General features: G+C 35.6%; 1 protein-coding gene across 2 annotated transcripts in view; it reads left to right on the top strand.

The window, feature by feature from the left end:
• The first annotated feature begins 8,312 nt into the window (after positions 1–8,312).
• The window catches only part of LOC107746561 (transcriptional coactivator YAP1), a 41,065-nt gene continuing 35,272 nt past the window's right edge, over positions 8,313–14,105 (top strand). For both annotated transcript variants that reach the window (XM_016560820.1, XM_016560818.1), the window contains exons 1-2: positions 8,313–8,897; positions 11,859–12,094. In XM_016560820.1, the coding sequence (XP_016416306.1) occupies positions 8,697–8,897; positions 11,859–12,094 (437 nt within the window). In that variant the 5' untranslated portion in view covers positions 8,313–8,696. The remainder of the gene's footprint in view (positions 8,898–11,858; positions 12,095–14,105) is intronic.

Raw genomic sequence — 14,105 nt, 5'->3', positions numbered from 1 at the left:
TTACCAGCCTATAACTGTCATCATGTCATGTAACCCCTCTGTACAAAGCTCTCATTCTTTTTACAAAACGTACTATTCTGAGCATTTAATTGCTACATCAAGGAAGGCTACATTTTCAGTTTGCTACAAGTTTGCTTTTTTGATTATTATTGCAGAATCTTACATATATTTTTTGGTTTTGTTTTATTACCTTTTATATAAATTTTTTTTTAAATATATTTGTAATAAGTCTCCTATGCTCACAGTAAAAATGATCAAAAGTACAGTAAAAGTAGCATTTCTATTTTTCCCATTTTTATTACAATTTCTATTTTTCAGTTTTTTTAATCTCTCTATTTAGTCTTTTTTTATTTTATATATTTATATTTGATATATTTATTTTTACTTCCATTTTCTTTCTATTTCTATAAATCCTATTTTCTATCTTTTATTATTGATCATTTTTATTTATTCCTGTGATGGAAAAGCTGGATTTTCTCAAGTCTTCAGTGCCACGTGATCCTTCAGAAATCATTCTAATATGCTGATTTGCTGCTCAAAAAATATTTCGGTAACACCTTCTATGAAGCCCGTATTTATAATACATTATAAGGGTATTCTTAAGGAATGCATAATGCTTTATAAAAAACCTTATAATATGTTATATCAACTCATGAATAATCATAACAACAGTTATAATATATCATAATACGTATTTGTGGTTATAAGTTTAAGAGTATGATTATTTATAACACACAATGAACACCATATTAAATCTACTTCATTTACAGAATAATGGGCTGTATCATATCTTGACATTGTTTATTTAAGATCTGCACAGTATCTTACTACAGCTTGTGAGTGGTTAGATGTTGAGTGTTATTTGAGTGTTTCCTGTGGAGCTAATGTTAATTAATTGATGTGAGCTTTATACTCCAACTGAAAAAAATGCAATGTTTTATATGGTTACATTTTATTTTGATGGTCCCTTAATCAATCGACTATAAGCAACTTTGCAACTACATGCCAACTAACTCTCATTAGAGTATTAGTATGCTCAAGAATGGTAGAATCTAGTATGGTAGAATAAGTTGACGTACTTGCAAAGACACTTATAGTCAGTTTATCTGTTGGTTGACCATCAAAATAAAGTGTTAGCAAATATTTACAGTAGCAGACATACTAATACTCTAATGACCGCTAGTTGATATGTAGTTGCAGAGTCACTTATCAACAGCTGTTTAAAGGGTACCATCAAAATAATCCAACTGATATTACAATAAAAATAGTTCAAAGCAAATGTGTCATATTACACATTCATCTGATCTGATATCTGATCTTATGGCTGTTTGAGAGAAAAAAATGTTATTATTATTATTACTATTATTATTACTACTTCTTATAAGTGGTATTTGACCGCTTTAAGTAAAGTAGCATAAGAAAAATGGCAAGATATGAGACTTACAATACATTATAACTATGAGAAATATAATCCATTGTAAAAGTGGATGCAACTTGTGTATATTGTGTTATAAATCATCATACTCTTAAAAGCTATAACCACAAATAAGTAAATATTATAATATATTTAAACTGTTCTTATGAATATTTATGAGATGATACAACATATTATAAGGTTTTTTATAATGCATTATGCATTAATTATAATGCCTTAAGAATACCCTTATAATGTATTATAAATACGGGCTTCATAGAAAGTGCTACCAATATTTCTTATCAATGTTAAAAACATTCGTGCTGCTTTTTTGTGGAAACCATGATGCATTTTTCTTAGGAGTCTGTGATGAGTAGAATAGAAAAAGAACAGCATTTATTTGAAAAAAATTAAATTAAATTAAATTAAAACTTCAGTAACATTATAAATGTCTTTACTTTCACTTTTGAAATATGCAAACAGAATACAATATTTGCAAACAGAATTAGTAAGATGAATTTCTTTCCAAAATAAAAAAAAACTTTGTAGTAGTGTGTGTCACGGTGTGCCTACAGTGAGGAGCGAGGAACGAGGAGAATCAGGATTAACCGTCTTTATTGACATCACAGGAATCACACGTAGGACACGGGGATCGACGTTCATCAGACATTCACAATACCGGACGAGGAAGAATGGAAACACACACGGCTTAAATAGTAAGGGAGCTCATGGGACACATCTACAATAGAACTAAAAGGGGAACACCTGGGGCAAGTTCAAGCTCAAACCGGTGTGCACCGTTTTTGTCGGGGCTGAACGCAGCCCTGGAAACACAATCAGGACAGGAACAGGAAGACCAAATAAGGACATAAACATAACCTGGAGCACGTGGGGGAGCAAAACACACCAAAACACGGAACAGAGTCTGACGGTGTGTATATGTTTTTTGTTTTTTTTGTTTTTTGTAACGGCCACTACTGTGCTTAAATGAAACATAAAAATAAATCCTCTCTAAACCAATGCAATTATTTATTGTACTTTGTAAATATATTTAGAGACAACAAAAAAAATCACAATTTACTAAATCACTAAACAACACACAGTTTGGAATTTTTAGACATTTTTAATAATAAATCATTTTTTAAAAAATCTTAAAATAAGAAATTATTGTCCAGAGGAGAACTGGTCTCCCGAATGAATCTGGTTTCTCCCAAGGCTTTATCTCTCTCTTTCTTTTCACTTCACAAGATGTGTGAATTACATGTGAATTATTATCAGCTGTTTGGACTCTTGTTCTGACCGCACCCATTCACTGCAGAGGAACCATTGGTGAGCAAGTGGTGTAATGCTAAAATTCTCCAAATCTGTTCCAATGAAGAAACACATCTATATCTCCGCTGGCCTGAGGGTGCGATACATTTTCAGCGAATTTGCATTTTTGGGTAAACAGTTCGTTTAAATGATCGTTGAAAAAATTTATTTCAATAATCTTGCATTTAATTGCACATTGTACAGTGTAAATATTTTTAATGTTAATTTTTAACATGAACTTTTCTAAAAAAAATAAATAAATAAATAAAAATCTTTTAAAAGCTGAATAGATTACAATTTGTTGTGACATAAACAATATTTAAACTGTTCTTATGAATATTTATGAGATGATACAACATATTATAAGGTTTTTTATAATGCATTATGCATTAATTATAATGCCTTAAGAATACCCTTATAATGTATTATAAATACGGGCTTCATAGAAAGTGCTACCAATATTTCTTATCAATGTTAAAAACATTCGTGCTGCTTTTTTGTGGAAACCATGATGCATTTTTCTTAGGAGTCTGTGATGAGTAGAATAGAAAAAGAACAGCATTTATTTGAAAAAAAATAAATTAAATTAAATTAAAACTTCAGTAACATTATAAATGTCTTTACTTTCACTTTTGAAATATGCAAACAGAATACAATATTTGCAAACAGAATTAGTAAGATGAATTTCTTTCCAAAATAAAAAAAAACTTTGTAGTAGTGTGTGTCACGGTGTGCCTACAGTGAGGAGCGAGGAACGAGGAGAATCAGGATTAACCGTCTTTATTGACATCACAGGAATCACACGTAGGACACGGGGATCGACGTTCATCAGACATTCACAATACCGGACGAGGAAGAATGGAAACACACACGGCTTAAATAGTAAGGGAGCTCATGGGACACATCTACAATAGAACTAAAAGGGGAACACCTGGGGCAAGTTCAAGCTCAAACCGGTGTGCACCGTTTTTGTCGGGGCTGAACGCAGCCCTGGAAACACAATCAGGACAGGAACAGGAAGACCAAATAAGGACATAAACATAACCTGGAGCACGTGGGGGAGCAAAACACACCAAAACACGGAACAGAGTCTGACGGTGTGTATATGTTTTTTGTTTTTTTTGTTTTTTGTAACGGCCACTACTGTGCTTAAATGAAACATAAAAATAAATCCTCTCTAAACCAATGCAATTATTTATTGTACTTTGTAAATATATTTAGAGACAACAAAAAAAATCACAATTTACTAAATCACTAAACAACACACAGTTTGGAATTTTTAGACATTTTTAATAATAAATCATTTTTTAAAAAATCTTAAAATAAGAAATTATTGTCCAGAGGAGAACTGGTCTCCCGAATGAATCTGGTTTCTCCCAAGGCTTTATCTCTCTCTTTCTTTTCACTTCACAAGATGTGTGAATTACATGTGAATTATTATCAGCTGTTTGGACTCTTGTTCTGACCGCACCCATTCACTGCAGAGGAACCATTGGTGAGCAAGTGGTGTAATGCTAAAATTCTCCAAATCTGTTCCAATGAAGAAACACATCTATATCTCCGCTGGCCTGAGGGTGCGATACATTTTCAGCGAATTTGCATTTTTGGGTAAACAGTTCGTTTAAATGATCGTTGAAAAAATTTATTTCAATAATCTTGCATTTAATTACACATTGTACAGTGTAAATATTTTTAATGTTAATTTTTAACATGAACTTTTCTTAAAAAAAAAAATAAATAAATAAATCTTTTAAAAGCTGAATAGATTACAATTTGTTGTGACATAAACAACTCTTTTATGAGATACATTGCTCATATTATTATTATTACTATTATTTTCTAAAGCTAGAGTGCAAATGTGGACATCTGTACAGTTTGCTATTCTTCTGCATGGCTATAACTGCAGCTATCTCATAATCCCCAGCCTACTATGTCTGTGATGGTTTAATTGCAGTGTTTTGTTGCATAACATGAACATCTGTCAAGAGCTGACTGACTGCTGACTGATACTATTATAATGAAGACAAGGAAATTGCCATGCCCTTTCTTTTGTATGTATTCACTTCATACAAATGTAAAAAAAAAACTGATTTCAGAATGATAATGGAGCTCAAATGTGGCCGAGCAGCACCTCTAGATTACACTTAGGGTCATTAGATAGCTCCAAAAACCAAGTATCCTATCAACCCAGAGTCAATCATGTCCTAAGTCATTTTAGGATTTTTAGTAATGAACCACACCCAAGGTAATAAATTGTTTTGTTTTTAGTTTACTCATCTCTAGTAGTCTCTTTTTATAATGTAGTTAATGAGCCATTATTCATTTTATAGAAAAAAAAACAACAACAGTGAAAACGAGAACATAGTCATGTGAAGATAATGAAATACATGGTTCCATGTTCTCACACAAACAGCATTTGCACTTAAAAACGTTTGATATGAGTGGGAACATTTTTTTTGTATATAAAGTGGAAACATAAAATCCGTCAGCAAGGGAAACCCTCCCCTGTCAAGTGGAAAGAGAAATTTAGGTGAGAAACTGCCTTTTAGACAGTACAGTACAGACACACAATGAGTCGAAAACCTGTTCAGCAAGTGTGTTCTTGCAATACATTTCAATTTGTCACATTTCAAAGAGGGAAGCCAATCTCTGCCAAATTCTTCAAAGGTGCAGGGACCTGATCCACCTGCTGCAACAAGCCAAGGCAAGCTGACCGGAGAAGAGACTGCACTGCACCCTTCCCAGAAAGACCTGACAGAATGAACGCCGGCAAATCTTAAACCACAAAGAGCATGAAGTTATCAGGGTGTTTTTCTTTCTCTTTTGCATGAGCGGTTAAGTAAGCATTGGTAGGCCTATCATGTAAGCCTGCTATCCAAGTTAATAACTGAATTGGAAAATTGACTGTGATTAGCGTAACACATCAACCAGCGTTCTGTCGAAGAAAACCGAAAGCTGGAGTTCTTCCAAAAGGCACACTTATTAGCCCTTTAAAAGTGCCTGATGGATGGATTTTAAATATAAAGTCGCTTGCAAACGTTTCAAAGATATTAGCAAAATTTGCACAAAATAAATCATTTAATAAATAAAAATGTATGATTTTTATATACGTTTACTATTCTATTTGGATTATACATTCCTCAATGTTCTAGTTTTAGTATTTTGTAGAGTCACCATTTCCATCGATAGCAGGTTCAGTCTTTTACAATAACTTTGCAGGCAGATCAGATTAGTAGTGTTTGTTCACCAGAATATTCAGGTCAACGTGACTAAGCAAAGACATGAACATATTTTAGGTAATTTACTACCAAGCTTCAGTTTTTGCTGACAGAAAGAGATTGTCTTGCAGTATTTCCTCGTATTTTGCGCCATCCATTCCTACCTGTTTATAGCAAGAGCCAATCACCATGCAGAGACCTGCTGGTTTGAGTGCCACAGAATGACAAGCTCCACCTTAGCTTCATCTGAACACAAAATCACATTTTTATTCATATTCTTTTTAGCTTTTTGGGCAAATTTCAGGAGTGCTTCCACAGTCATTTTTGCTTAATGGCTTTTCCTGTGCAGCCTTACAAGCCAGTTTTGTGGAGAACATTTGATTGTTTACTCCTTGTTGAACTTTGTATTTTCATCAAAGCGATCATCATTCATTATTTGACGGCCAACCGTTTTAACGGTTTTTTTTTTTGTTTTTTGGGTGGCTCCATGAAGCTTCCACTTCCTGAAGCTACGCTCAAACCCTAAGACATTGTTTTGTAACCTTTTCAAGTTAAGTCACCTTTATACAATACAGATTGTCTCCATGCAGCTTCACAATAATAAACAGGAAATAAACAGAAATCAATGATGCAAACTTAAACAAATACAAGACACATTCAAATTCGGCTGTGAAGCAGTTCTAACAAGTGTGGATGTGGCAAAATTCATCAAATTTAAAACAATGATGATTAAGCAATAACGCAGTTCTATAGATGACAATAGTGTCATCATTCAGATCAATTAGGTTAAAGTTTTGTTTTCACCCGATAGTGTCAGTGCCGTAAAACCAATAGGCTAATATTACAGAATAAGTAAAAAAGTAATTTAAGTTAAAACACTTTAATGATGGATTTGTTTCTTACAAACATGCAGCTTTTCACTTAAATAAGACGTTAACTGATGGACTGCAGTCATTTGGATTACTTATGGATTATTGTTAGGGATGCACCGATACCACTTTTTCCAGTACTCGCCCGATACCGATACTTTCATATCATTTTGCCGATGCCGATACCGATATATATTTCCCTTTGTTTTGAAACACCAAGTCTCTCCTGTGCAGCGATTATGAACAAATTAGTTTTTAATTTTGGTTAGTTTTATTTGTTAGGAGTAATAAACTTTATTAAAGTAATTTTTTTAATGAGAGTACATTTAATGCACAAGGCTTGTTTTTTCAGATTATGCCTTTATTGTTTTTATATATAGCACTGAAACCATATTTTTTTCATATGTTTTATGTACTGTATCCACTTAAATTAATTAAACTCTGACACAGTTTGAGATAAAGGTATCAAACCAACTGTAAAATATTCAGAATATTATACCAGTGCATCCCTAATTATTGTGATATTTTTATCAGCTGTTTGAACTCTCATTCTGACGTCACCCATTCACTGCAGAGTATTCATTGGTGAGCAAGTGACGTAATGCTAAATTGCTCCATATCTGTTCCGATTAAACATATTAATTTAAATCTTGGATGGCCTGAGGGTGAGTACATTTTCATTACATTTTTTGGGTGGTAAAGGAGTGTCAGAGAGAACATATTATGTCATTTTATTATTAAGACAATATATTTTTAAATAATGCCCAAAAAAAATATTACAATAAAATGTCTATTAGATCATCTCATCTGTCATTGACCTATAGAGGGCGCACAAACGCTCCCATTTCCATTCAGATGAGGATTATGGAAGCATTTCCACTGCTATCTTCATTATCCACATTATCACGTGGATTATTAACAAAACAAATAAGCTGTCTCATCTTAAAAGATGAAAGATAGGGAATTACCCCATTTATGACAGGCGATCTAAAAGACGGGAGGAGATTTTTAAAAAACATTTACATTACATTTTCAATATTTTTTTATGTAGGACCTACTGTTTTACAATCCTAAACCACTGACAAATCATTTTGTTCAATAACACTTCCGTTTCTTGTGTAATACTGATGTCAACAATTGTCGCAGGCTCAAAGATAATTGTCACAGGCTCAAAGATGTTGGGACATGTTGACTAAATGATGAAACCTATTTGATGATACAGATTAAAAGTAAATAGCCTATGCATACAAATGTATTAGCTTGAAATAAATTATAATATAGATATATACGACCCTAATAGATATTGAAACACTTTATTAATCATTCTTAAAACACTAATGCCTGACATATAAATATTTATGGGCTCTATACATGGGCCCCCGCACAGAAGAAAATCTTGTAGCTTTAAAGGCTCTTGCTTAAGCCCCGCCCCTTTGAGTCAGCGGTCACATGACTCGTAAAGTTTGATGTCCTGCCCAAACTTTCAGAAGTTGAGAGAAGGGGGAAAAAAAGTTAGTTAGGTTAGTGAGAGGGCTGTGATTTTCAATGCGCAGTACAGTGATTACAAATGTCTGCGTTAGAGGAGCCGTAAACTTTTGGGAAAGTCACACGGACAGCGCTTTTAAAGAGTCCAGATACTTCAGAAGAAGTTTAAACGACAAAGTTGAGTAGATATGCGCGTTTCCACATTTATTGGGGTGTTCTCGGGAAGCAGAAAAACACAGCGTTGCCTACTTTTTTCGCAAGGCTTGGATAATTAATAAGACAGAAAACAGCTTTTGAGCTGTTTGGATTTAATCTTTTGGCATTTTATGGTTGCAGCCAATTTTCCTGTTTCCAACAATTCAGTCGGATAGAAAGAAGAGCTACGTTTTATCTGGAGTCATGGATCCGAGCCAGCACAACCCTCCTGCCGGCCATCAGATCGTCCATGTTCGGGGAGACTCCGAGACCGATCTGGAGGCTCTTTTTAACGCTGTGATGAACCCGAAAAACACCATCACCCCTCCCTCCGTGCCGATGAGGATGAGAAAGCTGCCAGACTCATTCTTCAAGCCGCCAGAGCCAAAGTCCCACTCCAGACAAGTAAGAGACCACCCCCACAGAAACCACAAACTATTTCCACAAAATTTTACTGCTCCTGACACTGCAACTGGCGCGAGGGGCCACGACTTTTCAGCCTTTCCAGTCTCTGCTGATTATAACGTTTAGTGTGTAACTCTGGCAATGTAGATTTGTTATTGCATGAGCAACGAACAGTAAGCACTGCATTAGGGGGGGAAATACAGTGAATAAGGCAAAATAAACAATAAAGTGCATAAGAGGACGTATTTCCTCATATGACAGCAGAGTATAAAGTAAAATAATAATAATAATAATGACATGTCAAACATAATTTATAACAAACAGAAATTATATTAAAAAGGAATAGAATAGTCATAACACAAATATTCCTCAGAAATGTATCATTCTTAAACTCCTATGCAAGCTATACCAACTATTCCACAGGAAAAATAGCTGAACTGAAAGTTACTGTTCGGAAAGTAGCTAGTTATACTGCAACAAATAAGCAAACAAACAAACAAAAAGTTTGATCTACAGAAGAAAAGTGTTGTGTCTCTCTTATATTCACCCCTAGAACTAGTTGAAGTTGAAAAAGGGGTTACCATCACTGTGGCTGTACTAGGGTAAAGTGATGGTAATACATGGTACTTTGTCATATCATTCTGTACTCTTTGTATTTTGATACTTAGTGGGTTCAAATGTCTTGACCGACAGTACAAAGTCATTCACTAGCTGCATGCACTCTCACAAAATAAGATTTATTTCCAGGTTTTATTTCAGCTTATGATAGGTAAACATTCCTACACTTCATCCAGCGCTTTTTTTGTTCTGTGTTATATAAAACATTTTGTTACTGTTTTACGGAGTGAAACCTCTCTAAACGATTCAGTTCATGAGTGAGCTATTGGAGTGATTCAGACTGAATCGCGAAATGATTCAGACTATTTGCAAACCCGTTTGGTTTATACAGTTAATTCAAAAGAACCGACTCAAAAGAGTGATTCTTTAGCGATGGGGAGCAGCGCTAGTTGTGTTATTCTAAACAGCCGAAAGAAAACACAGACCATACGACTTCATTCCTGAAATATGCTTTTCAGTGTTTTGTTCATTGCAACGGACTTTCACTTTTAATGCTTTATCTTTCATTTTATATAAGAATGGCGATAAACGGTTTATAAAAATATGAGGTTAATAGTAGTTTCCAGCACTTGCACGAGTGAAGATACTTAAAATAGGTCATCTTTTAAAGCTTGATTAAAAAAGAAAAGAAAAGAAAAGAAAAAAGTTGTCAACAAAAGTAATCAAGTTTTCTCGGGTTTGGAATCACATCTTGCGCATGCGCACATCTTAAATTCTGCTGAAAAGTTGCCCAGGACAGCCTGTTTCCTACTTGGCTCCTCCTAAAGTCTGCAGCCTAGGCCACATCCGTTTCTTAACTTTTTGTTATTGTAAAAGGAGCTGATAAAACTAATGAAAGCAACACTCGGTTATGATTCAAAAGGACAACAGTGCCCTTGTGTAAATTTAATCATTTGTGATTTACGTTTCCATGTATGGTGTTTTATTCATGTTGGAAATACATTGTTATTATCCTATTATCCTTTGACTTTCCCTGTATTAACTGGAAAAGAAATGACTCATTTCCCATACTTCGATAACCCTCCAAAGTTCACATAGTTTAAAAATTATTTTAGAGCATTTTATTTAAATAGCTTAACAATTAAAATGCAAAATTTCTTAATATTTCTTATTCTGGATTTTAAAAAAACATAGCAAAAAAAACAAACAGTTTTTAGTAATGTTATAAGCTAGTTTAGAGTAATTAATGTTACAAAGAATGATTTACAGTAACAATTTGTACATGTGGAGGACTTGAGACTTATGGCATCAGGAAAACAGATTTGTTACATATGAGAGGAAAGAAAAGAAAAAGCCTAAGAAACAATGCTTTAACAATTACATTGTAAGATGAATCATGATTAATGAATGTATCCATGCATTGTAACCCTAGTTTCTGTCATCATTTCAGTAGAAGTACAAGAGGAAAACTTAAAGGCACAATATGTAAGATTTTTTTATTAAAATATCCAAAAACCACTAGAACAGTGTTATATATTTTGCTGACTTGTGTACTTACATTATCCCAAATGTTTCGAAGAATGTTTAAATCCGAGAAATAAGCAATTTTAACTAGTGACACGGACCGTGTCCATAGTGCCATTGTGTCGCCTGCCAATGACGTCATACACTCTCGAGTTCCGGTTTTGTTTTGTAGAAAACATGGAAACACCAAAGACGCTTTAATATATTGTGCGCTTTAATAGACCGGTGAGGACCGCACAGAGTAGCATTATAACAGAACTTTCAAATGTATCTAGTATGATAAAACAGCGCTGCTTTTTTTCCCCACATACGCACGACCGGAAGGAGCAGAAGCGGTCGACTGTGGCATAATAAAAGCTCCGCTGCTTTCGAGCCGTGTGTCACGCTCGTTCAACGGCCTCGTTTCGCTTCGACGGCTTTCAGCCTCACCCTGCTTCATTCTACTACGTTAATAAATCATTAGCTCATCCATGAACATGATTTCTGCCCGAGTCCCGTCGGATTGCATCGGCTGTAGGGATGAAGACGACAACTCCCATGATTCCACGCTCAGTCACGGAGTCATCAAACTACGCCTTTGCATCTTTGTTTATTTTGAATGCGCGCCCTCTAGCGGCGAAAATTACATATTGTGCCTTTAATACAAATATTTAGTATATGACCTTCAGAATAGGGCATCTTTGAGTTACATAGGTTGAGAATCATATGTGTGCGTGCTTGTTCTTTGTGTGTATATATATATATGTTTTGAATTATTAAGGTTTAGACATAAGTCTCTTTGCTATTTAAGAGACTTATTGTTTGTAGCCTTTTTGCTTTAAATCTAATCCTGATCTAAATGTCTTCTTTATGCTAAAATAATCCTCTATCCCTGTACAGGCCAGCACGGATGCAGGTACTGCTGGTACTCTCACGCCCCAGCACGTCAGGGCACACTCCTCACCCGCCTCCCTGCAGCTGGGTGCAGTTTCTCCTGGCACACTGAGCAGTATGGTTCCAGCAAACGCCCCACCTCAGCACCTCCGCCAGTCTTCTTACGAAATACCTGATGATGTGCCGCTGCCCCCAGGCTGGGAGATGGCCAAGACCCCTTCAGGACAGAGATACTTCCTAAAGTGAGTTGTTAACGTTGTCATGCTTGATATGACATTTATGTCAACATGGTTTTGTGCTGTTTGATGTGTTTTAAATTGATAAGGCGTTGTTGACCTTCAGATTGGGGTCAAGTTTGCAGTGCTCCCAGTCATTTTAAAGATGGAAGACTTTCTACGTGTAGAGATTTACAACAAAGGTGAATTTTAGTGGACAAAAAGTCTTGCAATGCTGCTTTGAGGTCTTGATGTATCGAATACTGTTTCCGAATCCAAGTATCATTTGAGAATACTATTTCAACAGCCTTTTATGAGCACAGTTCATTAATATCACATATTTAAGCCAAGTTTTGTAGAAACTCACATTGTACACTACAGTCTTCTGGCTCATACCATTCATAAAAAAAAGAATCACTGTCACTAACTGAAATGCCTTTAAAGATAAAGTTTAGAATCATGATTTTTCAACAGTATTACAAGACACTGTGAGTGTATATTAGCACCATTTGTTGTTTGCGTTTGGGATCTCATAGAGCTTTTGGACCCAAAAACTTGCAAGCTGAGAGTTACATTAAGAAAATGACTTTTTGGTTTTTATTTTAAATGTGCAGATGAAAGTAGTGCTTCTGCGGATTGGGTTTCAGAGGGGAACAAAGGCCCAGTGTAGCAGCGTAGAACGAGTGGAGGACGGGCCGGCCTGGTAAACTCATCTGCCTGGCCACAGAAGCCTGTCCACAGGACACAGGCTGCACACAGGAGGAGTTAAAAAGGCAGATTTAAGGAGTACATTGTGTCTTTTTGATAAGTCCTATTCAAGTTGTCGCTATTTATTTAATAGCTGCTATATTAGGACTGAATTTTTGAATGCAAAGTTTCTGGGATGTCTGGAACTGTGACCCTCTGACCAATCGCTTCTAGACAAACATGATTAGCCTCCAATTTACTATGATAAAACAGAGAGCTTTTACAAACATCTGCTTCATTTGGACCAGATCTCCAGGAGTTGTGCAAAAGGGGTTTGAGGGACTGGAAGGGGAAAATGCCATTTGTGTAGACGACTCACAAGACCAAGGCTAATGTTTTGGAAATGTCGCAACTGCTAATGCATCCAACAATGAGGACGCCTAATCCTTAAGACTCGGTTCCAAATTTAGTCTGGTAGTTCTCGTTCTTCTTCAATGGAAAAAATGAAGGAAGTTTTAAGTAAACATTGAGACTGCTACCTTTTCGAGTGGTCTGTGTGTGGGCACCATTTGATTTTCAACCCGTCTCTGTCACTGCTGAAATGCACAAATGAACGTCTCCTCTTGTCTGTACAACCCCCTCCTTTTTAACTTCTCTTTGTTTGGGGTTTTAGAGAAATGCAGGCTCATTTTATTCAATGTCTTATTGTTGTTGACCCTCACTTTGTTTGTGGATATCTTTCCCACAGGAAGTTGACATGGTTTGTCAACAATTCCTCATTTTTGTAGTGAGCATACCCCATATCAAATTCAAGGAGCTGAAAGAAGAGTCAGATGTCTTTAAGCATCTTGTGGGTTGTTTCTAAGACAGTGTGTCAAGTTAAAAATAGTGTCTCAAGACCCATGTATCTTGCTCTATTGCTTTGTACATCATATGGCCGACGGCGAGCGACGGTCGGGCTAGTTTGTTTGGTGTGTTCCACTCGTCGGCTCTCATCGGGCTCACGTCGGCAGCAGTTTGCCCGATTCAACATGTTGAATCGGCGTCAGGGCCATCGGGACCTTCGGTGTGAGTGAGAACTCTGATTGGATGTTCAATTTAGCAAACGAGTCAGTGCCCAAGAATTAAAGTGAAAGTGATGAAACAAGCACGTAAATAAAGGCGGTACAGACAGAAGGCTGTTTAAATGTTACGTGATCTTTACCAATCATTCTAATACGCGAATGTTTTCATAACAACATGAGCCACTTAAAATGATTAAAGTTATCAATGTTACTGATATTCAAAATGGTAAGCAAGCGCTGCTTTGTTTACGTTTCGTATGTCTGCGTTTATCTCGTATATCTTTGTT

This window comes from Sinocyclocheilus rhinocerous, unplaced genomic scaffold (genome assembly GCF_001515625.1).
Source record: "Sinocyclocheilus rhinocerous isolate Xijiao unplaced genomic scaffold, SAMN03320098_v1.1 scaffold1160, whole genome shotgun sequence".
In the NCBI taxonomy this organism is placed as follows: Eukaryota; Metazoa; Chordata; class Actinopteri; order Cypriniformes; family Cyprinidae; genus Sinocyclocheilus; species Sinocyclocheilus rhinocerous.
Note: the sequence above shows the minus strand (reverse complement) of the source record. Positions and strands in the feature narration are given on the sequence as shown.